Source organism: Lolium rigidum, chromosome 7 (genome assembly GCF_022539505.1).
Source record: "Lolium rigidum isolate FL_2022 chromosome 7, APGP_CSIRO_Lrig_0.1, whole genome shotgun sequence".
Classification (NCBI taxonomy): Eukaryota; Viridiplantae; Streptophyta; class Magnoliopsida; order Poales; family Poaceae; genus Lolium; species Lolium rigidum.
In genome coordinates this window covers 207,560,787-207,585,485 of record NC_061514.1, presented here as the reverse complement: position 1 = coordinate 207,585,485, position 24,699 = coordinate 207,560,787, and the positions used below count along the sequence as shown (strand labels likewise).

General features: G+C 44.7%; 2 protein-coding genes across 2 annotated transcripts; both read right to left on the bottom strand.

The window, feature by feature from the left end:
• Window positions 1–666: 666 nt before the first annotated feature.
• LOC124676294 lies at window positions 667–1,594 on the bottom strand. The gene is made up of 2 exons (XM_047212377.1): window positions 1,418–1,594; window positions 667–1,250 (listed from the first exon to the last, which is right to left on the bottom strand). Exons 1-2 carry the CDS (start codon window positions 1,488–1,490, stop codon window positions 1,129–1,131), a joined length of 195 nt encoding a protein of 64 aa, XP_047068333.1. The 5' UTR covers window positions 1,491–1,594; the 3' UTR covers window positions 667–1,128.
• Window positions 1,595–6,818: 5,224 nt separating this feature from the next.
• On the bottom strand, window positions 6,819–7,770 carry LOC124669229. The gene has a single exon (XM_047205888.1). The coding sequence runs from the start codon at window positions 7,768–7,770 to the stop codon at window positions 6,865–6,867; it is 906 nt and encodes a 301-aa protein (XP_047061844.1). The 3' UTR covers window positions 6,819–6,864.
• Window positions 7,771–24,699: the final 16,929 nt, after the last annotated feature.

Sequence of the window (24,699 nt, the reverse complement as noted above, 5' to 3'; positions counted from 1 at the left end):
GGTTCACTAGTGACTCCAAGATAATCTAGTAGACCATGAGTCTCGATCTCTTTGAACTGCTTGGATTTTAATTTATGTAAGTTATTGTATGTGCTATTCTATTTGCTATGTGTAGCACATTTGGTTGAATAATGGAATTTATTTGGTTGAATAATTCTATTCAATTGAATTGTTATTTGCAAAACTTATTATGTTATGACAGAAATTTCTTGAAAGGAAATATCAAATATTTTACATTTGACCGGTCACTTAGGAGCGCCAATATGGGCAGATGGCCCCAAAGAAAACGACGGGTGCCAATGCGCCCAAAACGCGCCGGCGCCGTTACCGGACAGAGTTGCTGGACGCCGGCAGCGATGCTCAAATTCGTCACAATGCGTGCGTAAGAGAAAGGGAGCACTGGATAGTGGGTTCTCTGATTCTGTCACACTCACAGCACTAAACTGCCATACGGTCGGCGGCCAAAGTATTTCCCTGATATCTTTTTGTGAGTAGTCCTGTAACAGTAATTCGTGTGCGTTGTCGTTTCCTCCCGGCCAATTTTGTTCCTCAGCGCCTCGGATCTCCAGGACCTCTTATGCAGCTTTGGATTCCATCCCACTAAAAGCATTCATTGACACGCTCAAACACACATATAAATTCACACGCGTGCGGGCGAAAACGAGAGAGGAGGCCACATCAGGCAACAACAAATTGACAGGCGATTAAATAACCAAAAGCAGGGACAGACACACCCCACCAACCTCCCACACTCAGAGGTAAGGCACTTGAGCCACGTATGCATCTACGTATATAGATGTACTATGTACAGTACAATGAGCTCAACCTTACACTCGTACCGACAGCTCCACGGTCCCGTTTGGAACAGGAGATATTTTTCGAATCCTGCAGGAACCAAACTGTTTCCTGCTGGATTTCTGTAGAGTTCCTGGTTTCCAACAGGCACCTCACTGACACACACACAGGCAAACACAATGGAGAAGAAAAACAAAACCACACAGACCTCTACATCTCTTTTTTCCCTTGCATTCTTCTGTTCCTGAATTAAGGATAGTGGACAATATGAGGATCGTCATCGTCGAAGACAAACCGTCACACTCTAGGTCTAGGATGTCATTGCTTCAGTGCTCAGAGCTTCAGCTTCATGAGACCTGGGTGGCGGTGTGAGTCCACAAAGATCGACCACAGGACCTGCACATCCTCGTCCTGGCAGGACTGAACATCCTTGTACAGGATGTGCATTCCCCTCCCTGTCAAGAAAAAACACATCAGCTACCTAGAAGAACAACGGTGTATGCAAAGAGGCATCAAAATGATTCCAATTAAGAGCATGTTTCCAAATGCACCAACACCATCATCAAGCAGGAAGAAGAGAAAGCTGCATATACGCCTGCTGGGTCACCGGTCAGGAACTTACGGTTTCGACGCCTGGAATGCGCGCGAACCCAGAGCCTCCTGATGGGGGAGAAGAGGGAGTGGAGCCACCCCATCAAGGAAGGCAGGAATGGCTCACAGCTTGTGCGCGAACGGGGGAAATAGAGGAGAGGGTGTTAGAGAGGAGGTAGCCATCAGCTTTGCTTTCAGCACGGGGTGAAGTCTATTGCACTGTACCCTCCTGACATATTGCCCTTCCTTGTAAACCAATTATAGTGTCATGGACAATCCATTCTGGTATCTTGTCCCTTTCCACCCCTGACTCTTCCTACCACCAATTTTCTCCCATTGGAAGGGCTGCTTCTTACACCTTCATGTTTCAACCTACCCCAAAACAATAACAATGCAAGGTAGTGCATGACCAGACCGACATGCTATATGATCATCTGTACACCTTCATGTTTTAAACTACCCCAAAAGAATAATATTATGAGGTGGCACAAAACAAGAATGATACATATCTTCTGCAGGCTGCCAATTCACTAATCAATATACTTAATTTGACGTCATGTTGACCATTCTTTTGAAATTGCCGGCAGCCTCCAGTCGGATGTCCTATTATGTACCACATTACAAACTACAACAACAAATGGGCGAATCATGTAATTTAAGTCATCATTCAGCTTTTGAATATATGTAGTATTTGGCCTAGTAAGACGTACTTTTGTATACTGTCTATCATGTTGTTGGTATGTAGCTCTTATCGATGTTTTTATATAGTCCTTGACGATGACTGAGCTTCTTCAAGATGCAGAAAGGAAAGCAGGAGGTGGTGCTATGAATACTCTTAATACTAGGCCCAAACAAGTGAATTGCCGTCTACCCATCTAATATAATTGAACAGTTTGTTAAGCATGTGAGGTAATACCAAAAAGATAAAAAAAATATAAGCCAGGTGTTTGATTCAGTGAGATCGTGTTACAATTCAAATATGGTAGCAACAGAACATAAACAGAGCGGACGGTGGAAAGTACAGACAGGACAAAGAAAAAAAAAACTTGGATGTAGACATAGACATAGACATAGCACTTATGTCTGCTTATCCTTCTAGAATCCCATACGGAATGAAGAAACTTCAAACTTAGGCTACTTTGTACGTATGCAAGTGAAACTTCACACAAAATTATCATTCATCGTCTGTATACATTTTCATTCATTGTCCATATACTAACTGAGAGTCCAGCTTACCACTATAAGGTCTTACACTTTTGCCTTCTAGAACAGGGTAAACTGCTCAAGTGTGCTGTTGATACTTAACCTTGACAGGCCCATGTCAGCACATCAGTTCACATCCATCTGGTAAAGACTAATGACCAAATTTACAAGTTTCTTGTGTTTGATTGCAACCCTACACATTATAGGCACGTGAATAAACTAGTTGAACAGAGAGTTGTGCTACTTTAATCTCAAAAAAAAAAAAGACAGCACAGCTTATACAAGTAAAAATGAAATCTATTGTTCTCTTATTTTCATCCACAACAATTCAGAATAGAAATAAAAGTCTCACAAGTTTCATGGTATTTTTAGAAAGCCATTTCCTTTTGCCACACATGAATATCTGCAACCAGGATTGATTTGGTCTGATAGTGCAGCAAGTAAAGGCTAGAGCATCCCTGGCAATGCATCATAGAACTCAAATTTACGACCAGATTTGCTTAGAGACAAATGCCACTCCCAGAATCCAGAAAAAGCCAGTCACTTAGGTGGTGACTGGTTCCCTGCAGAAGCATAACTTGGCTCGATGGTCCAGGTCCAATTGTTGGGGCTAGGCTGAGTGGGTGCAAAGAGATGGTGTTTGGTTAGTTGGGCTTGTTAAGCAAGCTCAGCTCAGAGAGCCTAGCCGGGTCGGGTGGAATCAATCAATCACTCCCCTAGATATCACAACGACAGCATCCCTTGTGATGTATTGTTGAATAAGCCCTACTAACTCAGCTGCAACGCAAAAAAAAAAACTTGAAAATTTGGAGTAAAACCTGTTCTTAATTGTTAATATAAATTTAAGAAATTTTTATTATAAATTGAACCAATCACTCTCTTAGTTCCTTAGATATCACAACGAAAGCATCCCTTCTGGTGTATTATTGGCAAGTTAAGAAAATGCCCAAATTGACTCTAATGCAATGCAAAGAAAACTTCATAAATTCTGAACTATAACTGTTCTTAAAAAAAGGGTGTACCCAATGCTGAAAGCTCCCACACATTGTGGGGTCTGGGGAAGGGTAAGGCAGCCTTTCCCTTGTTTTTTTGTTATGCAAGGAGGCTGATTCGAGCCCAGAACCCATAACTGTTCTTAAATTTAATATAAATTGAGGTTGCCAAGAGCATCGGTCCAGGACTCATCAATCAAAGCAGAAATATTTGAATAATGAATTGGGAGTTCAACATAGCAGCCCGACAGCAACCAGCAATACCGTGAGAAGAATATATATCAAACAGGAAAAATCTTATGATTTGTTTCATAAGTTGTCAGATTTCAAATTTTCCCTAAAAATGTCCTCGTTCTCGTTATACCTTAAAAATGTTTGTCATGTTCCAAGCATACTCTTTCCTCTGGTTGACCGCTAGGTCTATGTTGAAGGTAAGGATGGCAATTTTACCTACGGGTACAGGTATTCGTGGATACCTTACCCGCATGGGTAGTGTATGGGTACATTTTTATGCCCATGGGTAGTATCCATACCCTACCCATTAAGTTATGGGTAGGGCACGGGTATAGCCTTGCACCCGCGGGTATACCCATACCCTGCCCGTTTATTGTCAATTTCTTACGCGACACATCTACTTTTATTGATTTATTTATGAGTTAGAACATGAGAATGTAATTTTTCTATTTTGTTAACTCTTATGTACTCAACTATATGTTATTGAGTTGAGATAATTCATTTTTTTAATCAAAATTATTATCGATAAATGTAAAATTGCGAGTGACTTGTGTACAATTTGACCTACCCACCAGGTACCCAAAACGGGTACGGGTACGGGTACCCGCCGGGTATGGGTATGGGTAAAGTTATATACCCATGGGTACGCGTGTGGGTAGAAATTTTTACCCATTAACTATACGGGTATGGGTATGGTATTGCTCTACCCTGCCCATACCTACACATTGCCATCCTTGGTTGAAGGTGTGGACAAATGGAGCTCGGGCTCCATGGAGCCCATTTTTTTAAAATATCAAAAACAACATTTTAAAGATTCAAAGAAATCTGAAAAAAATACCTAGATGTAGATAATGTTGTACTTTACCAATGTGCAAAATATCAACCCAAAATACCTTATATTCGGGGCTACAGGAATATGACAAAATCTGACATCTAAAGTAGTGAACAGTACAAAATTTTAAACCTCACAAATCTGTCAAAATTTGTCATGTTTGTGTAGCTCCGAATATAAGGTATTTCGAGTTGAGATTTTGGACGGTAAAGCACATCATTGTCTACATCTAGGATTTTTTTCAGATTTTTTTTAAACTTTAAATATTGTTTTCAAATATTCGAAAAAGGGCCTCCATGGAGCTCAAGCCCCATTTTGGATTTCCGTACATTTTCACCATATTTTTAGGAAGAAATCAAGGATTTCTTCTTTTTTTGTTAACCCAATGTTACATGGAGTGGAATGGTATATGGCTATTTTTCTCATTTCTATAAAACTGATAAGCTTTCAGCCATACTTACTTTTATACAGATAATGCACAATTCAACTTGATTAAAAGGTTTAATTGCTCACAACTGCTTGCTGATTATGGCTATTATTGGAATATATTTTCACGACACAATCAAGTATTTTGTGTGTCTATGACATCCTAAAGTTTGCATACTCACCTCACCCAGGTGAAGATACCACTCAAGCCTTAGGCCCTAGAGAACCCAAATTTCAGTTATCTGTCTGATGATTCGTATGCCACGAAAACATTGCACAGGCAATGATAACACCATTAGCTAGATATATTGTGTACTTCTGTAACAGTTATTCTAGTGAGTATGAGTTCCACTTGAGGCTTAATTAAAAATATGTAGCATGTAGATACTCTAAGCAATAAGCTTGTAGAATGCAACTTCAAGCAGTAATCAAGTGAGCCAAAGTTAAGCTTCTAGAAAATAAGTTAAATACAACCAACCAAGCAGATATAGAACACAAATCATGGGGGAAAATGAGTTCTGAGTTCCATTGATCAACTGTTGGTTTGCCTGTGAAGTACATAAAGGAATCAGTGAACAAAACCAATCATCTATGTTGCTGTTAAGACATATCCTACAGTGTTTCACGGTTTTAAACCCTTATGATGACAGCAAGAGACTTGATCAGGCAGTTTGAACAAAAGCTTACGTGCAGCCAAAATGAGATTTCATAATCTTGCACTGAAGGCGACACATCAACCTTACTCCTTACATACACAAAAAAGTAAAACCACATAAAAATGCTTAAAAAGGAAAAGGGTTAAAAAAACATTAGTCCCCATCACCATCATGAAGGGCAACTTGAGGATACGAGAGGTTAAATAAATCTTTAATTATTCAAGGAATACCCTATTTGATTGCCCGGTGAATGATAGCATCTTGAATTTTATTGCCACTTGTCAACTGAATATCATAATACATCACTCACTAAAGCAACTTCTCTACTCTAATGATTAGTTAAACGGTGAAAGCTATCGAAAAAGATCATTGGGCTCCAAAAGCACTAAAAGATGTGCAAATAAAACGTCATGGATAATAAAAGTACCACCTGTATAGGATCAAGTGAATGGCATTCACGCAGATGAATATGTTGCCAATTGAACTAATTAACTTGAGTATCTGATTATGCTTATGGTGATCTATCTCCTGGGACATATTCAGATTGTCATGCCTAGGAATAAGGACGAAATATATAATAAACAGAATTGCATCATGGCAAACCTTAATGCTCAAGTATTTCAAGTGTCTTGATTTTTCACACATCGCATGGCTCCATGTATCCCCACGGATGAAAATTGTCATTGCTGCAAATCAGAAGTGTATAGCTACATGTCGTGAATGGGACCAACGATAAGTACTCCTCATTTCCAAAAGAGAAAATGGTACATGAGAAGAAATAACTACCAATTCCAATCTTCATAGCAACAACATATCATTAACTAAGAGAAACTAGGATTAAAGTTATATTTTGTTTACATAATTACAACACTTGATCTGGGAACTGACATGGTTAAACTATTTGGAGTATTCAAATCAACCTTGTTGAAAACAGTCTGGAGATATTGAACAAATTAAACAAAAATCACATGATATCAATAAATATCTGAAGAAGTTTACAGTTGGCAAAGCAAGAGAACTGAAAGAGTAACATGAATAGGGCCTCACTCAGACCCAACGGAACAAATCAGACACTAAATCATCTTGCTAACATTCAGGAAGGATAACGTGTCAGTCAATTCGATCCTGCACGCACCTACTCAATCTTCCATGCATATAGAATCAAGGAGAAACCAAGACCTTGCGACTGAGATTCCCTAAAAATCTGCGAGTACATCCAGGGAATAGACTTCTCAGGTGCTGGACATGTCTGGAACATGAACACTGCATTGCTTGCTGTCGAGCTGAAGAGCCAACTATGGACATCCCAAAACACCTCCACAGGCAACCCGTCCACCATAATCGTCTGGTTCCCCCGGAACTTCCACGCAAGCCGCTTCACCTGCATGACCGGCCTCTTATCGATGCGGATCTCAAGGCAAGGGTCCTTGAGCCCAATAGAATCACACTCTATCACAATGTCATGGCACTGGCCGCTGCCACAGAACTGAGCCTTGGCAGAGTAAATCTTCTTGCCATGAATGTGCTCCTTCCTCGCCAAGAACAATGTACTGAGCGCAGGCCGGACGGCACACGTCTTCCGGTAAGCATCCTTCTTCATGTCACCGAGCAAGAGCACCATCTCACGGTCGAACACGACGGTGACATAGAACCCTTCCAGTGGCTCCGGCCCAGGGCCAAACTTAGCACCTGAGAGGTCCCAGAAGATCTCGATCTTTCCGTCGCCGGCAGTGAGGCTCTTGGATCCCTTCTTCTTAGAGAAGAGCCATGGCTTAACGTCAGCCTTGCAAAGACACTGGCCACATGTGTCGTCGACGGTGACACTGAGGCCCTGCATCCCAGCTAGTCCCTTGCTCCAGGTCACCGAGATCATGCAGGGCCGGCCAGAGAGCCGTGCCTGGTAGAGGCAGCTCACCTGGTTCTGAGGCGCGCCCTTTCCGCCGCCACCGCCACGGCGGGCAGTGGTCGAGGAAGAAGAGGAAGACGCCGCGTCCGCAATCTGGACGCTGCTCTCCCCGAAGCAGGACAAGTCCCTCCTCATCTTCCTTCCACCCTTTCGTTCGAACACCTCACGTGCTGCTTGCTCAGGACGCGGTCCTCAGCTACGCCGCACGCACTGCCCTCCGAGATTTCCTCGATCCGGCAATGCCACCATCAACTATGCAGCATTCCACCGCGGCGCGCAGAGGCCGAAGCCAAGATCCCGCATTCGCCGCCGAAACGCTGGAAAGAAGCAAATCTTCCACCGAGGCGACAAGATGCGAAATGTGCCGCGGAAACGGCACCGGGAATGACGCAGCAACACACAAGCACGCTAAGAAACCGTCAGGGGGTGGAGATGAAGAAGAGGGGAGGAACCATCGGCATGGAGAAGAAGAGGAGAGGGCAGCAGCAGCAGCCTAGTAGCAGTTGTACCCGACGGACAAGGCGGGCGGACAGAGGAGCAGCACGAGCCAAAAGCCAAGCTGCAGCTAAGCAGAGTAGTTGCTCGACAGAGCAGCTCAACTTGAACCAATTCGGAAGATAGTGTTTATTTTTTACCCCGTCCTGACACTTGTACAGCAGTGTTTCTCGTTACAAAATGCTTCACCAGCACATCATTATTCAATTACACATCCTCTTTGCAGTGTGCAAAACGGGAGCGTCAAATTTCTGTTCCTGGGTCTACCCTAAATACAGTAATAAGGAGTAAAATACATGGTTAGTGCATAAACTTGTCAGCGATATTTACTGTGCAGATCAACTTTGAAACCGGTTAGTTTAGACCATAAACTTGACTAATGGCCATTTTGATTCATAAGATCTTCAGAACGTAGAAATAGAAAAAACACAGAATTGTAGTGGCATGGGTCTCTTGAATCCTATAGTACTAGAATACTACAGAATTTTGCACGGCAAAACCAAGCAAATTACAAAAGAGGTTTGGAGTGAATGAGAAAATTCCTCCAAAATAGAGTGCAATACAATCGTTCAAAGGTATTTCTATGGAATGTATTCCTTTGAATCAGACTACTTTTATGAAAAAATTCGTAAGACTCCGAATCCTCCAAAAAAAATCCTACACAATTCGTTTGGATCAAAACAGCCCTAGACGATACACCGTAGGTCAAAACCAGCCCACAGTAATTTGTTTATGCGTACTTTATTTTACCATTCTTAGCGGCCAAAGAAAAAGTTTGTGCACACCAATTTATACATAGATAATATATTTTTTTCGTGTGCACTCAAGTATCAAAGTGTACCAACCAGATTTGAAGAAATTGTTGGCACTTGAAATCTGATTGGCTGGCAAGGTCTGGCGAACGCCAACTACAATTTGAAAAGGCAGAATAAAGTAAAGCGATGCAATCGCCGATGATCTTCGTGTGTGGAACAGAGCAGGGCTTGCTGGAGCCAAATGGATGCAGCCTGATTAATCTACATTCACTGTAAATCTGTAACTATTTGTACCTTGCGATTTTATTCATCTTAATTAAATGAAAATGGCGCTGCCTCTTTCGTCAAGAACTTAAGGGCATGAGCAACCGTGGTATACACAACTAGATACTCTATATAAAAAAGTTGTCAGAAGCAACATGGTGAATTTTATCTCTGTTAGAGATATATTTGGTATATGTGTATTTGGTAGTATATGATTTGTAATCATCTCCTGCCTTATCTTCCTGCCTTATCTCTAGGATAGCCTTCTTGGCTTGCAAGACTTGTACCCCTATACGCCCGAGAGGGTCAATACAACATCCATCATATTCCGCATATCCCCTCTATCCTTCAACATGGTATCAGAGCGGCACGCTCCTTGATCTAGCTGCCGCAAGGTTTCCGCGCCGCGCCGTCCCTGGGGAGATCTATCTCCATGATCTACTCCGGGGGCCGCGCAATCCGTATGAGGGTTCGTTCGCCGATCCGTTGATCCGCTGCCCTCGAGTCTTTTTTTTCCAATCTGTAGATTGGTTTTCTTTTTGCTCCGCCGGTCGCTCGAACGGCGTTTTCTTTTTTTGGTTTACCGATCATAGATCGGATTGAGTCGACCATCGCCGTCGTCCACTTGCGCCTCTACTCCGACAACGGCATCGACCTGCACCGGCCATCAACCACACGGCACAGCCGCACACGCCGCACACGGAGCGCCCCTACGTGCGACGCCACATGTTGTTTCGCCCGCGCTGTCTCCATCGCTGGTCCGTCTTCGTCGTCATCGCCCGGGACTACATCGACAACGCCGCCATCGACTCCGATCTGCGCGTCGTCCACGCCATGGTACATATAGCTCCTCCGTCGGTCTGATCAACCGACCCCGCGCACGTCTACGCCAAGCAAGTCCCCGAGCACGCGCCTACCACCGATCTAGCATCGGGTTGCCGCTGCGTCGCTCCTTCGGGCCGCAGCGCCGCCGCCTTTGGTCCACGCCGCTAGCCGCTGCCCCGGTCGCTCGGCCGGCTGCACCGGCTGCCGCGCCGGCCATCAATCGCACGGCACAGCCGGACGTGCCGCACACGGGGCGCCCCTACGTGCGACGCCGCAGGCTGTTTCACCTGCACGGTCTCCATCGCCGGTCGTCTTCGCCGTCATCGCCCGGGACAACGTCGCCATCAGCTCCGATCTGCGCATCGTCCACGCCATGGCGCGTATCGCGCCGCCGTCGGTCTGATCAACCGACCCTGCGCACGTCTACGCCAAGCACGTCCCCGACCACGCGCCTACCACCGATCGAGCATCGGGGTGCCGCTGCGTCGCCCCTTCGGGCCGCAGCGCCGCCGCCTTTGGTCCATGCTACCGGCCTCCGACGCGCCTTCTGAGGCGTGTACGTCGCTGGTGGTCTCCCGCCGCTGCACCGACTCGCGCCCGGCAGCTACGCCGGCCCCTCGGGCCGTGGCGTCGCTGCACGCGGTCACCTTCGTCGTCCCCCGCGTATTGATGTCCGAGGCCACCACAGCGCCACCCCTTCGGCGCGGGTCGCCTCCGTCTGCGCATGGTCTTCGTCACGCCGCCGGGTCTTCCTCGCCAACCTCGTGTACCGCCGCCGCGCCTCCACCCCAGGTCGCCGCTGGGCTCGCCAACCACTCCAGGTCGCGCTGGGCTCGCCGACCACCGCAACGCCCGTCTTCTACGTCTTCGTCCACTACATCTCCGCCGCCAGCGTCCTCGCATCTTCCCCGAATACGACACCTGCTACTCTACTCCGACAATCGTCGTTGAGTCTTCCTCTGCTAAGTCTACTCCGACATGGCGCGCCATTTGTACTGGTCCCGTCCTACGCATGCACGGTACTGGCAACACCGCCACGTGCCTTCGTCCCCGATGCGTCCCCGGGCCTGGCAAGCTCGGATCGGCGCCTCGCCTTCCTCAAATTCATCTTGCGTACTCGGTTCTGGCAAAACCGGAGTATGCCTTCGTCCCCGATGTGCGCCTAGTTCTGGCAAAACTAGGGCTGCACCTCGTCCTCGACGGCTCAGACTGCATCGACTTCGGCATCGACCATCTCCACGACTGCCTCGGCGTGTCTCCGTCACCCTCCTCGCACACCACCTCGCCCGCGGCTACATCGACACCGGCACCCGGCCACGACATCGACCACGGCAATTCCTCGCGCGGCTCCCTCGACCAAGGTTGTAGCACCCACGCTCTCGGCTACCTCGACATCGGCACAAGGGCTACCACCTCGCACAAGCACCTCGGCTTCCTCTATAGTCCAAGCATCCGCGACGCGACATCGTCCACGACGCTCCCGCTACGACTACGGGGGAGTGTCAGCCCGTTGGTTCATACCTTTGGTTTCTCTCCAGTCTGACCGTCCGCGACGCTTCCATTGTTCACGTCACTACCGCTACGACCGCGGGGGGTGTTAGAGATATATTTGGTATATGTGTATTTGGTAGTATATGATTTGTAATCATCTCCTACCTTATCTCTAGGATAGCCTTCTTGGCTCCCAAGACTTGTACCCCTATATATACTCGCCCGAGAGGCTCAATACAACATCCATCATATTCCGCATATCCCCCTCTTTCCTTCAACAATTTTTCCAATGAAAGCTACAACTTTAGCCAGAAAAAAGAGAGAAGGGACCCCACAAATATGACACTATTTATCTCCTTCTCTCTCCAAAAAGCATGATTTTAAAACTTAAGACCCACTTCTTGAAGAGAAGGTTGCCTCCTCATCCGAACCTATTTTAAACCATCCAAACCTAACTAAAATTGTGAAGCACTACCTCTACGGCAGTGTATTGGGAATGCCCTAAACTAGCTGGACCGCGGTCTCCAAATGTACAAAAAGGCGCTTGGAAGCTCGTACCGCGATGTTGCGCCTGACTCCTGGTTGTACTACATAAGTATGTTTCATGCGCAAATCACCAAGAAAGCATGCGAAGATGCGTTGTGTCCGCTGTAAAGGTCCTACATTAACCTGCTTTCTTGTCTCTGCATACAAAGACGTGTCTGCTGTAAAGTTTCTACGCTAAAACCTAATTACATACTGTAGCATGCATGCCCTCATTTGGTGCCTCATCATTTGCTCAAGTGCTTCATTTGTGTGTGCTAATTGCTATACGCATGGCGCATGCGCGCGGTGGCTTGTATGTATCGATGATATAAAGTTGCAAAGTTCCTAAAAAGAGATGTAAAGGGTACCTACAACACCAATGATGCATGGTTCAGAACAAAGTTACAAGTTTTTTGGGTTTTCAAACCTGATCTGTCGAGAACATCCTTTTTTCACTCCCATCTCTTTTGCAGTAACTCGCACAGTAATAACATTCAAGTGGAACAACCGTTTCTTCCCCTGTCTCCAAATGTTTTTGGAGGAATCTGATGATGTATAACTGTATTGCTGTCACTGGATGCGTGTATCGGTTCCTCCTTGAAATAGGCTTTCGTCCCGCTATATTAATATAGCAACCACACGATACAACTGCCAACTGCTGGGGCATCAGCACAATCAAGCCCAAAAGAAAACATAAAAGAAAGAAAAGAGAAAGAAAGCCAAAGAGGCCGGATCGACGAAAACGAAGGTGTCTCGCAGCCACTGCGCCCTCCGGAGAATTCCACCACGCGCCTAGCATTTTGGAGCGCCGCGTACCAAGCAGCACCTTCAAGAAGGAATGCGATGATGACGACGCTGCTGCCCGGACTAGTCCTAGGGTTTCCCCCGGTACGCGCAGGGACAGGGAGGAGAGCTTCACCAACGCCCTTCAGGAAGGAGGGGTGGCGCCCGCGAGCGTCACCGCATCGGTGTCGGCCAACCGACAGAGATTTCTCCCGACCCTCGTCACCCCGCCCCGAGCGCTCCATCCTGCTCCACCAACCTCACCACCCACCAGCGTGCGCCACCACGGCTTAAGAGACACCAACGCCATCTCCCCGCAGCCAGCAAACCGAAGCCAGCGAGACGAGAAAGGAACACGAAGACGAGGGGCTGCGAGGGAAAGGCACCACGTGAGGGAACTGCCTCCACCGCCAATGGCGGTACCCGTCCGGACATGCCGACAAGGGGCAAACCAGGCCCTCCTGGCCCGGCCGAGCATAGACCCACCTGGTCCGTGCTCGTGAAGCTCGCCGTCGGATGCTGCAGGAGTTGCGCCTCCACCCCAGCTGCCTCCGCTCCGGTCTCCTACCCCATCCGCCAGAAGCAGCACGGATGCACCCGGCCAGCCCGCCAAAACCTAGATGGGCCCCAAAGGGCCAGGATCTGGGCCGGGGGAACGCCGCCGCACCCCGCTCCACCCCGCCGCCAATCGGCAACGCCAGCTCGCCGCCCAGCGCTGCGCCGCCCGAGGACCTGCGCCGCTGCCGGAGCCATCCGTGCCCGAGGAGCACCGCCGCCAGAAGGAGAGGACCCCGCGCCCCCTCTTCCAACGCACGGGGAAGAGCCGCTCGGCCGCCGCCGGCACCGCGCGGGCTTTGCCCGGCGGCCTGCACCGGCGGCGGCGGCTGGGGAAGGTCGGGGACGGGGTGGTTCGGCGGTTTAGGGTTGGGCGCCCTCCCGTCGCCCGCGGGGAGCGACGCGGAGGGCCGAAGCGTTTTTTCGTTCAGATGTTCCGTGTATCGGTTCCTAGAATGAAACACATTGATGCTCTAGAAAAGATTTTCCTATACTGTTTTTAGATTGACCATCGTATATAAAAATAAAAGAATCAAAGAGGAGGACAACAAAACCTGAGTGTAATCTTATTTGTAAGAATGTGTAACTTATACCTCAGCTCCCATTGCTAAAAATGAAGTTGCATATATGTATGTGTTTTTTAGTAAGCTTTTAGGAATGTTTAACTAATCCAAAAGTAAATATACAAAATGTGTGGGACTATCAGAGGAGAGATGTGCTTGTACCTACAAAAAACATTTTAGAAATAAGAAAGTAATAGATAGTGGCACTCCCTCCGTCTAAAAAAAGCTTCTCAACTTTTTCTAGATACAGATATATCTATAACTAAAAATATGTCTATATATGTCCGTATCTAGATAAAATTGAGTAGCTTATTTAGGGACAGAGGAAGTACAACAAAATCACAGCCCAGGCCCAAAGCATTATTGGGCAAATGGGTAGTACATAGAGCTCGTATACACCGTTGGTCGGTGTGTATAGGGTGCCGCACGGCCCACCGACCTAGCAACAAACTTTAGTTCGCAACCCATTTCTTTATTTTCTCTATTTTCTGTTGTTTTTTTATGTTTTTTAAATCTATATGTTTTTTCAAAACTAAAATATATTTTGAGATGTTTTTCAATTTTTTTATATATGAACATACTCAAATTTTAAAAAATCATAATTTGAAAATTTAATAAAACATACACATTTTTTATTGAACATTTTTTTAAAAAATGAGCATTTTTATAATCTAAATAGCTTTTTGAAATCTGATTGTTTTTCAAAATTTGAACAAATTCAAAATCCAAATAGATTTAAAATCCAAACATTTTTTGAACTTAAAAGAAAAAGGAAAGAAAAATAAAAGAAAATATAAATAAAAAATAAAAATAGGTAAAAGGATGGCAGCGCCTAATTGGGGCGGCCCATACCATGCGTGGGAGGTGTGCGCCGCGAGGTAAGCGTCGACCTGGTTGGCATATATGAAGGGGTTCGCAGCAGAAAATAATATTTTTTTCCTAACTAGTATACTTCGATTGTCCAAATCTATCTAAGAGTAATGCTATCACAGAGAGTGTTTTGGAAAGGTACTGTCGTAGACAAAAGGCGGTTAGCGTTTCGCCAGAACATGGATAATGTAGTCGTACTTCTTCGCCGACCTCAAGGTCGTGGAGATAAAGGTTCCACAAATGGCAGCACCTCCGTGGTATCGCACACATACAATGTTCGGCGATGACTCCCGAACCTCTGATCCAGCCGAGATTGCGGAAGTAGATCTTCTAGATCAAAACACCAGCAACACGACGGCGTACTGGGATGGATTTGACCCCCACATGCACAAATATTCAAGGATCCACGCTCGGGAGAAAAAACGTGAGAGAGAGAGGGAGGGAGGAGAGGGAAATCTCCTCGATTTATGCGTGTTCTACTCCCCCACCCCACGTGGCCACTATATATAGGGGAAGGGGGAGGTGCGGCCGGCCATGGGGAGGTAGGAACCGGCGGCCAGGGTGGGAGCCATGCACCCAACCCTAACCCTAGCCGCCCCAACCCCTTGGCCCATGGGGGCGGCCGACCCCTTGTTGGGCTCCCCTCCGGGAGGGGCCCATTAAGGTGGGTTGCCTTTTATTTATTAAATAAATTATATATTTTAATATTAATTCAGTTAACTAATATATAATATATTCCCAATGATCCGAGACACCTCTCGAACCACTCTGAACATCCTTTGGATTCTCCCGAAACCATTTTCGGTTCTTTCTTCTCTATTCTCTGGTGTTTCCAATGAATCCAAAAACATCTCTAAGCATGACCAAACGCTTAAGTGTGTTACCCTACGATTTGGGAACACTACAAATATGATCGAGACGCCTTTGATCAATGGTCATCAGCGGGAATCGGATGCCCATAATGACCCATGTGCATTCCATGAATATACATAAGTCGTTGAACTATAAACATTGAGTCTTATTCCCGTTGTTACTTCGATACCAACACTTATCCGAGACCTGATCGTCGGTATTATCATACCTAGTTTAATATCGTTACCGACAAAGCTATTCAAGTCGTTCCCGTGATATTCCATCCTCATGACCTAGTCATACGTTGCGCAACTTCACGGATGTAATCTCATCGAGTGGGCTTAGAGTATCTCTCCATCACATGGATGAACAATCCCGATCTTGATACATACGTCTCAACCTACCCTTTCGGAATACCTAAGAACACATTTATGATCACCCTGTTATTGTGTGACACTGATGGAGTCAAAACAGCCACATGTGATAGAGATTAGATATGATCTCACTATCTAAGGATTAGGTTACTTATCTTTCATAACTATCTATCGCAACGATGAACAATGTGATATTATCATGTTGCAGTACTTATATTGGGTATGTACATCATATCATTCAAACCAATTATATTATCTCATTGTCATTTGACATAAATGTCCGTGACCAGGAAACCTCGATCATCGGATGACCAATGAGCTAGTTTGCATAAAGGCTCACTAGGTACCTGGTTTGTTTACATACCACACGTGTATCAATATTGCATGGCGCGAAACTTATTATGAACTATTGATATATAATAATAATAAATGGAAAATGATCCATCTTACCCCGGGGGATATCGCGGTCTCAACCTCCGGTTGCGTTGGTGTTGGATGGACTGCATTGTGCAGCCCGCATTTAACAGGGGCCCACCAACCAACGTGAGGAGACTCTTCTTCCTTTATCTGGCTTATCCTTATGAGCTCTCTCTTCAACCCAATTTGTCTAGCGTCGGCACACTTATCGCAGCCTACTCCCGCCTTCCCCACCGTGCCGCCGGTGGGATTCGACCGCGGCGAGGCTACCGCGCGAACTCGATGGTGGGCTGATCTCGGCCCACCACTTCCTCACGGCCACGATCAAGAGCTCACCGCTTCCACCCGACTAACTGCACCGCTGGCGGGATTCGAGTTCGCCGAGGCCGCCAAACTTGATGGGGGTTGATCCCTCTGAGCCGCTTCCAACCGGTCCCACTCGTGAGCTCAGCGCTTCCTCCCACCGTCCCCACTGCTGGAGTTGGTTGCCGGTGCCGGCGGGCAGATTTTGGGGGAGCGCAGTCTAGTGGGCCTCCCTTCGACGCTGCTCTGCTGCTGCTCCGGTCACCGCTACTTGTGTTCCTATGAGGTGTAACCCCATCTCTCCTGCCTGCGGCCGGTGGGGTTCGAGGAGGTTCTCCTATTGCTAGCGGGTGAAGCTATGTTGTTGTTTCCAGCAACGAGTGGAGGTGCTACCAATCAAGCACAATGGTGCATGGTTGGTGCCAGTGGTGGACGAAGGCGTTGCTACATAAGGGCTGCAGCGATGGCATAGGCGAGCGGCGGTGCTATTAAATAAGGACAACAATGATGCAAAGGGAGTTCTATGAAGCTACCAGTGGGGTTCGAGGCTGCTACAAACGATGTACCCCGCTGCTACCAGTCGGGGATTGCATTTTTGTGGATTTTGCTATGGCAGCAATGTTTTGCTACATATCTATATTCTTTTTTGCATTTTATGTTGTATTGAAGTGCTGCAATGCAACAAAAAATTGCTACGTGGTTTTGCTATGGTAGCAATTTTTTGCTACAGTTTCTCCGGCGAGGTGTCCAGCGAGGTCTCCGACGAAGTCTCCAACGAGGTAAATTTGGCTGCAATACCATACTATTTTTGCTACAAGGTCTCCGGTGAGCTCCATGTCTGGCGAATCTTTTTATTTTTATTTTAGTCGAACCACTTTTTGCTACACTGAAGCAAAAGCGGGGATGTTTTTTGCTACCACGTAGCAAAAAGGACACATGTCAGCACGGGACCCGGAGGCAGGAAAATCAAATCCCATGACCAGCACTGTTCATAATAAATAGTCTTTATTATTTGCCTGTAGGGCAATATTTCTAATAATATAGGATTCACCTAGGGGTCCACCTATCTAGCGTTGGTACGTCATGCCTGAACGAAGGAGTTGATGGGCTGAAGCCCGCCTCTTACACATGACCGTCCATCTTCTCCAACTCAGACCCCCTCCATCGCCTTCATCCCTGTCGAGTCCCCCCGCATGCACCATCGGTCGTATCAGCCTCCTCCGTCCCCTAAGACCGGAGCCACTACCGTGTCGCCTTGGCACCCCACCCTGCTCGAGTTGCTTTCATCACCGGTTGGCCATCGGCCCCGCTTTCCCCTAAACCACAACCCCGTGTGTGGCCCCAGCGACCCTCCCAACACCCAAAACCCTAAGACCCGTGGACGATGAGCTCCACACCCGCGGAATCCTAAAAGCATCTCTAGTAGGCACCATAAAATGTCGCCCTTTAGAACACATATAAAGGCCATCTAAAATCAGTTTTTTTGGTCTCAAACTTGCTATACCAAAATAGAAACAAATTAGAACCAGTAATTTTATTAAAAAAACAACAACTTCGCTGCTGAAATTCTGAACATTGAGAAAGCGATCAGTTCATACATTTAAGATTTTAAACATGCATACAACTATCAGTTCAACTAGATTTACCTCAAAATCTACCCTAGTCCATCACCGCAAACCCTAATCCACCAAAATGCGGCTCCTTCATACCTTACCGGATCCTACGGCGTTAATAGCTGCATAATCCAGCATCTATACTCCATGATTAAGTATTGTATTTTCCAAGAAATTTATAAAATATCCCTCTATCTTTGCAATTAATGACTTCCACCGAGATGTGGAAATATTATCTTTAATCGTTTCATTTCAGGAATATGAACTTTAAGGGTGAAATTTGGGCTAATTAATGAAGAATCATGAGTTACCAATACTCCCAAGTCAAAGGCCTCGTGGAAGAGGCCTACAAAGAAGTTAACGAGTATGCATACAAGCAGGGAGCGCTCGTATCACCGCCCGTATCGGGTGCCACCGCCTCGGCCAAGTCAACCCTCCTAGAAACTTCCGTGAAGGTACCCCTATATAAATCAACCCCTCGACGCCGCAAAGAAGTAGAGAGCCATAGTCACCAACACATCACATCTGAGGAGGAGAGCCATCGACAAACCACCGCCATCACCATCTCCACATCCATTTATCCACTGGGCTACTTGATAGCCATAGCCATCTTGATATCCTCGATTGGCGCATTGTAAGATGATACGTCTCCAACGTATCCATAATTTCTGATGTTCCATGCTTGTTTTATGACAATACTTACATGTTTTGCTTGCACTTTATAATGTTTTTATGCGTTTTCCGGAACTAACCTATTAACAAGATGCCACAATGCCAGTTCTCGTTTTCTCGCTGTTTTTGGTTCCGTAAAGGCTGTTCGGGCAATATTCTCGGAATTGGACGAAATCAACGCCAAACATCCTATTTTTCCCGGAAGCATCCGGAACACCGAAGGAGAGTCGGAGGAGAGCCGGGGGCCACCACACGAGTGGGCCGCGCGGGCCACACCCCGGCCGCGCCGGCCCGGTGTGGGGCCACCCTGTCGCCCCTCCTGCGCCGCCTCTTCGCCTATTTAAGCCCTTTCGACCTAAAAACGCAGTACCTTTTGACGAAACTCCAGAAAGACTCCAGGGGCGCCGCCACCATCGCGAAACTCCAATTCGGGGGACAGAACTCTCTGTTCCGGCACCCTGCCGGGACGGGGAAGTGCCCCCGGAAGCCATCTCCATCAACGCCACCGCCTCCGTCATGCTCCGTGAGTAGTTCCCCCATGGACTACGGGTTCTAGCTGTAGCTAGTTGGTATTCTCTCCCCCATGTACTTCAATACAATGATCTCATGAGCTGCCTTACATGATTGAGATCCATCTGATGTAATCGGTGTTGTGTTTGTTGGGATCCGATGGATGATACATTATGATTAGTCTATCTATAAAGTTTGTGAAGTTATTGTTGCTGCAATCTTGTTATTCTTAATGCTTGTCACTAGGGCCCGAGTGGCATGATCTTAGATTTGAGCTCTATAATTATTGCTTAGATTGTATCTACAAGTTGTATGCACATGTCACTGTCCGGAACCAAAGGCCTCGAAGTGACAGAAATCGGGACAACCGGAGGGGATGGCGGTGATGTGAGGATCACATGTTTTCACCAAGTGTTAATGCTTTGCTCCGGTACTCTATTAAAAGGAGTACCTTAATATCCAAGTAGATTCCCTTGAGGCCCGGCTGCCACCGGCTGGTAGGACAAAAGATGTTGTGCAAGTTTCTCATTGCGAGCACGTACGACTATATATGGAAAACATGCCTACATGATTAATAAGCTGGATGTTCTAACTTAATGCTTTGATTCCTATCAATTGCCCAACCGTAATTTGTTCACCCAACACTTGTTATTGGAGAGTTGCCACTAGTGTAGATAGCTGGGAACCCCGGTCCATCTTTCATCATCATATACTCGTTCTACATGACATTGGAAGTAGTATCAACTATTTTCTGGTGCCATTGCTCTCATACTATTGTTACTGCTGCTGTGTTACTGTTACTACTGCTCCCATATTACTCGCTACTTTCACATCACCCCCGTTACTAGTGCTTTTCCAGGTGCAACTGAATTGACAACTCAGTTGATAAGGCTTATAAGTATTCTTTACCTCCCCTTGTGTCGAATCAATAAATTTGGGTTTTACTTCCCTCGAAGACTGTTGCGATCCCCTATACTTGTGGGTCATCAAGACTATTTTCTGGCGCCGTTGCCGGGGAGTCATAGCTCTACTCATAAGTTCACCTGGGGAGTACACTCTACCTCTCTCTCTGTTTTTATTTTGTTTTATTTTGTTTTGCTTAGTTTACTTTTGTCTAGTTTATTTTTGTCTTGTTTTATTTGTCTCATATACCCAAAAATCCAAAATTTGAAAAACCAAAAAATTAAAAACTGCTGTTATGGGAGAACCAACAACCTACTTGGAGCTTATGGAATGTTATAATTGTTATAGAGAATCAAGAACTGGTAAAATAATGAGTGCTATGATAGAAAAATTGAATACAATGGCTAGAATCTTGCTTAAACGCAATGATATAAACTGTTGCTCTCAACAGGACACTAAACATCTTAAATTTCAATGTGGCTTTAGTGAGGAATTTTTTATTAAGAGCTATAATCGGAATTGCTATATTCATTATGGGTTCGAAGAGGTAGAACAATTTGTCTTATTTATGGGAGCCTCCGAGATAGAATCCTTCATGGTTGAGAATTATGAAACTTGTGCTATTTGTAAGGACCTTAAAGATTATGTCTCTACTATCCTTAATTCTTGCATAGAATGCTATAGTAGGAATCCTTATATCCTTGATTATAAAGAGAGACACATTAATGCACAAGAATGCACTCACAATTTGCAGGAACCGGTGGAAGAAGAAATTGATGAACCTGAAAGCTCATTGGATGAAAAAGAGGAGGAAATAGATGAACCTGAAAGCTCATTGGATGAAAAAGAAGAGGAGAGCGACGAACAAAAGGAGGAAGAATGGATTGGCTACCCATGCCAACCTTCTAATGAGAGTAACTCTTTATCTCTTACACTATTTGATTGTCCTCCATGCTTACCGGAAGAGGTTGAATGTTATGTTCCTGTGGATTCTCTTGAAATACTACCTATGAGTAAAACTTGTGAAAATAATTATGCTACTGTTATATATGATAATCCATGCTACTTTGATAAATCTTATGATAATGCTTTGTTTGTGCCTGATGTCGAAATGCATGGTACTAAAGAATTTTGCTTGGCAAATGTTTATGATAAAGCTCTAGATGATGGTCCTATGTTACTTGATAATATTAATTGTGCTACTAATGAAAATGGGATTGGAGAGTTTTTGACTTTATCTATGAGTCCCATATCTCTTGAGATTGATCAACTACCTTGTTATTTTATTAATAAAAGTAAGTTTGAAAGTTTTAATTCCACTATTCTTGAACTTGATAAAAATTATGTGTTTGGAAATCATGAAAAGTATGATGCATGTGATAGTTATATTGTTGAGTTTGTTCATGAAGCTACTGAAAATTATTATGAGAGAGGAAAATATGGTTGTAGAAATTTGCATGGTACTAATACACCTCTCTATATGCTTAAAATTTTGAAGTTACACTTGTTCTATCTTCCTATGCTTGTTACTTTGCTTTTCATGAACTTGTTTATTTACAAGATTCCTTTGCATAGGAAGCATGTTAGGCTTAAATGTGTTTTGAATTTGCCTCTTGATGCTCTCTTTTGCTTCAAATACTATTTCTTGCGAGTGCATCATTAAAACTGCTGAGCCCATCTTAATGGCTATAAAGAAAGAACTTCTTGGGAGATAACCCATGTGTTATTTTGCTACAGTACTTTGTTTTATATTTGTGTCTTGGAAGTTGTTTACTACTGTAGAAACCTCTCCTTATCTTAGTTTTGTGTATTGTTGTGCCAAGTGAAGCCTCTAATCGAAGGTTGATACTAGATTTGGATTTCTGCGCAGAAACAGATTTCTATCTGTCACGAATCTGGGCTGTTTTCTCTGTAGGTAACTCAGAAAAATATGCCAATTTACGTGCGTGTTCCTCAGATATGTACGCAACTTTCATTAGTTTTGAGTTTTCTGATTTGAGCAACGGAAGTATTTATTTAAAATTCGTTTTAACTGGCTGTTCTGTTTTGGCAGATTCTGTCTCTGTTTTTTGCATTGTCTCTTGTGGACTTTAAGCGAGGTTTTCTAGACGTGGAGAGCTGTAGCTAATGTTTTATTGAGTTCTTACAATGTGCCACTATAGGACCAAGGTGGATTCAAATTTTTTGAGTACTAACCCCTCTAATGAAGTTTATGAGAAGTTTGGTGTGAAGGAAGTTTTCAAGGGTCAAGAGAGGAGGATGATATATGATCAAGAAGAGTGAAAAGTCTAAGCTTGGGGATGCCCCCGTGGTTCATCCCTGCATATTTCAAGAAGACTCAAGCGTCTAAGCTTGGGGATGCCCAAGGCATCCCCTTCTTCATCAACTTATCAGGTTTCTTCTATTGAAACTATATTTTTATTCGGTCACATCATATGTGCTTTACTTGGAGCGTCTATGTGTTTTTATTTTTGTTTTGTTTGAATAAGATCGGATCCTAGCACTCCTTGTGTGGGAGAGATACACGCTCCGCTTTTTCATATGAACACTCGTGTTCTTCGTTTTACTTTTAATGTTCAATGATAAAAGTTGGAAGCTATTGCACTTATTTATGTTTGGTTGAAAACAGAAAATGCCTCATCATGTTTTGGATAATTTGACACTTGGCAATTGTTTTGAGCTCTCAAGTAGATCATGATTAAGTTTTTTCATGTAGTCTAAGCCTATTAGTGGAGAACTACTGTAGAGCTTGTTGAAATTGGTTTGCATGATTGGTCTCTCTTAAGGTCTAGATATTTTATGGTAAAAGTGTTTGAGCAACAAGGAAGACAGTGTAGAGTATTATAATGCTTGCCATATGTTCTTATGTAAGTTTTGCTGTACCGGTTCATACTTGTGTTTGCTTCAAACAACCTTGCTAGCCCAAATCCTTGTACTGAGAGGGAATGCTTCTCGTGCATCCAAAACCTTGAGCCAAAACCTATGCCATTTGTGTCCACCATATCTACCTACTATGTGGTATTTCCTGCCATTCCAAGCAAATACTTCATGTGCTACCTTTAAACCTTCAAAATGCTTCTTAATTTGTGTTAATGTTTTATAGCTCATGAGGAAGTATGCGGTGTTTTATCTTTCAACCTTGTCATTTACTCTTGACAGACTCTCACCAATGGACTAGTGGCTTCATCCGCTTATCCAATAATTTTGCAAAAAGAGCTGGCGCGGGGTTCCCAGCCCCAATTAATTAACTTTCATTAATAATTCTCTTCACGTGTTTTGCCCTGATTCATCAGTAAGCAACTTAATTTTGCAAATAGACACTCCTTCATGGTATGTGAATGTTGGAAGGCACCCGAGGATTCGGTTAGCCATGGCTTGTGAAAGCAAAAGGTTGGGAGGAGTGTCATCCATAAATAATGAAACTAAAATACATGTGTAAACAAAAGAGAAGAGGGATGATCTACCTTGCTCGGTAGAGATAACGTCCTTCATGGGAGCCGCTCTTGAAAGTCTGGTTGATGAGGTAGTTAGAGTGCCCACTATCATTCGTTGACAACAACAAACACCTCTCAAAACTTTACTTTTATGCTCTCTATATGATTTCAAAACTTAAAAAGCTCTAGCACATGATTTAATCCCTGCTTCCCTCTGCGAAGGGCCTTTCTTCTACTTTTATGTTGAGTCAGTTTACCTACTTCCTTCCACCTTAGAAGCAAACACTTGTTTCAACTGTGCATTGATTCTTACATACTTGCATATTTGCATTCATCATATTACTTTGTGTTGACAATTATCCATGAGATATGCATGTTACAAGTTGAAAGCAACCGCTGAAACTTATATCTTCCTTTGTGTTGCTTCGATGCCTTTACTTTGAACTTATTGCTTTATGAGTTAACTCTTGTGCAAGACTTTTGATACTTGTCTTGAAAGTACTCTTCATGAAAAGTTTTGCTATATGTTATCTATTTGTTAGCAACTATAGATCATTGCCTTGAGTCACTTCATTCATTTCATATGCTTTGTAATAGTATGATCAAGGTTATGTAAGTAGCATGTCACTACGGAAACTATTCTTTTTATCGTTTACCTGCTCGGGACGAGCAGGAACTAAGCTTGGGGATGCTGATACGTCTCCAACGTATCCATAATTTCTGATGTTCCATGCTTGTTTTATGACAATACTTACATGTTTTGCTTGCATTTTATAATGTTTTTATGCGTTTTCCGGAACTAACCTATTAACAAGATGCCACAGTGCCAGTTCCTGTTTTCTGCTGTTTTTGGTTCCAGA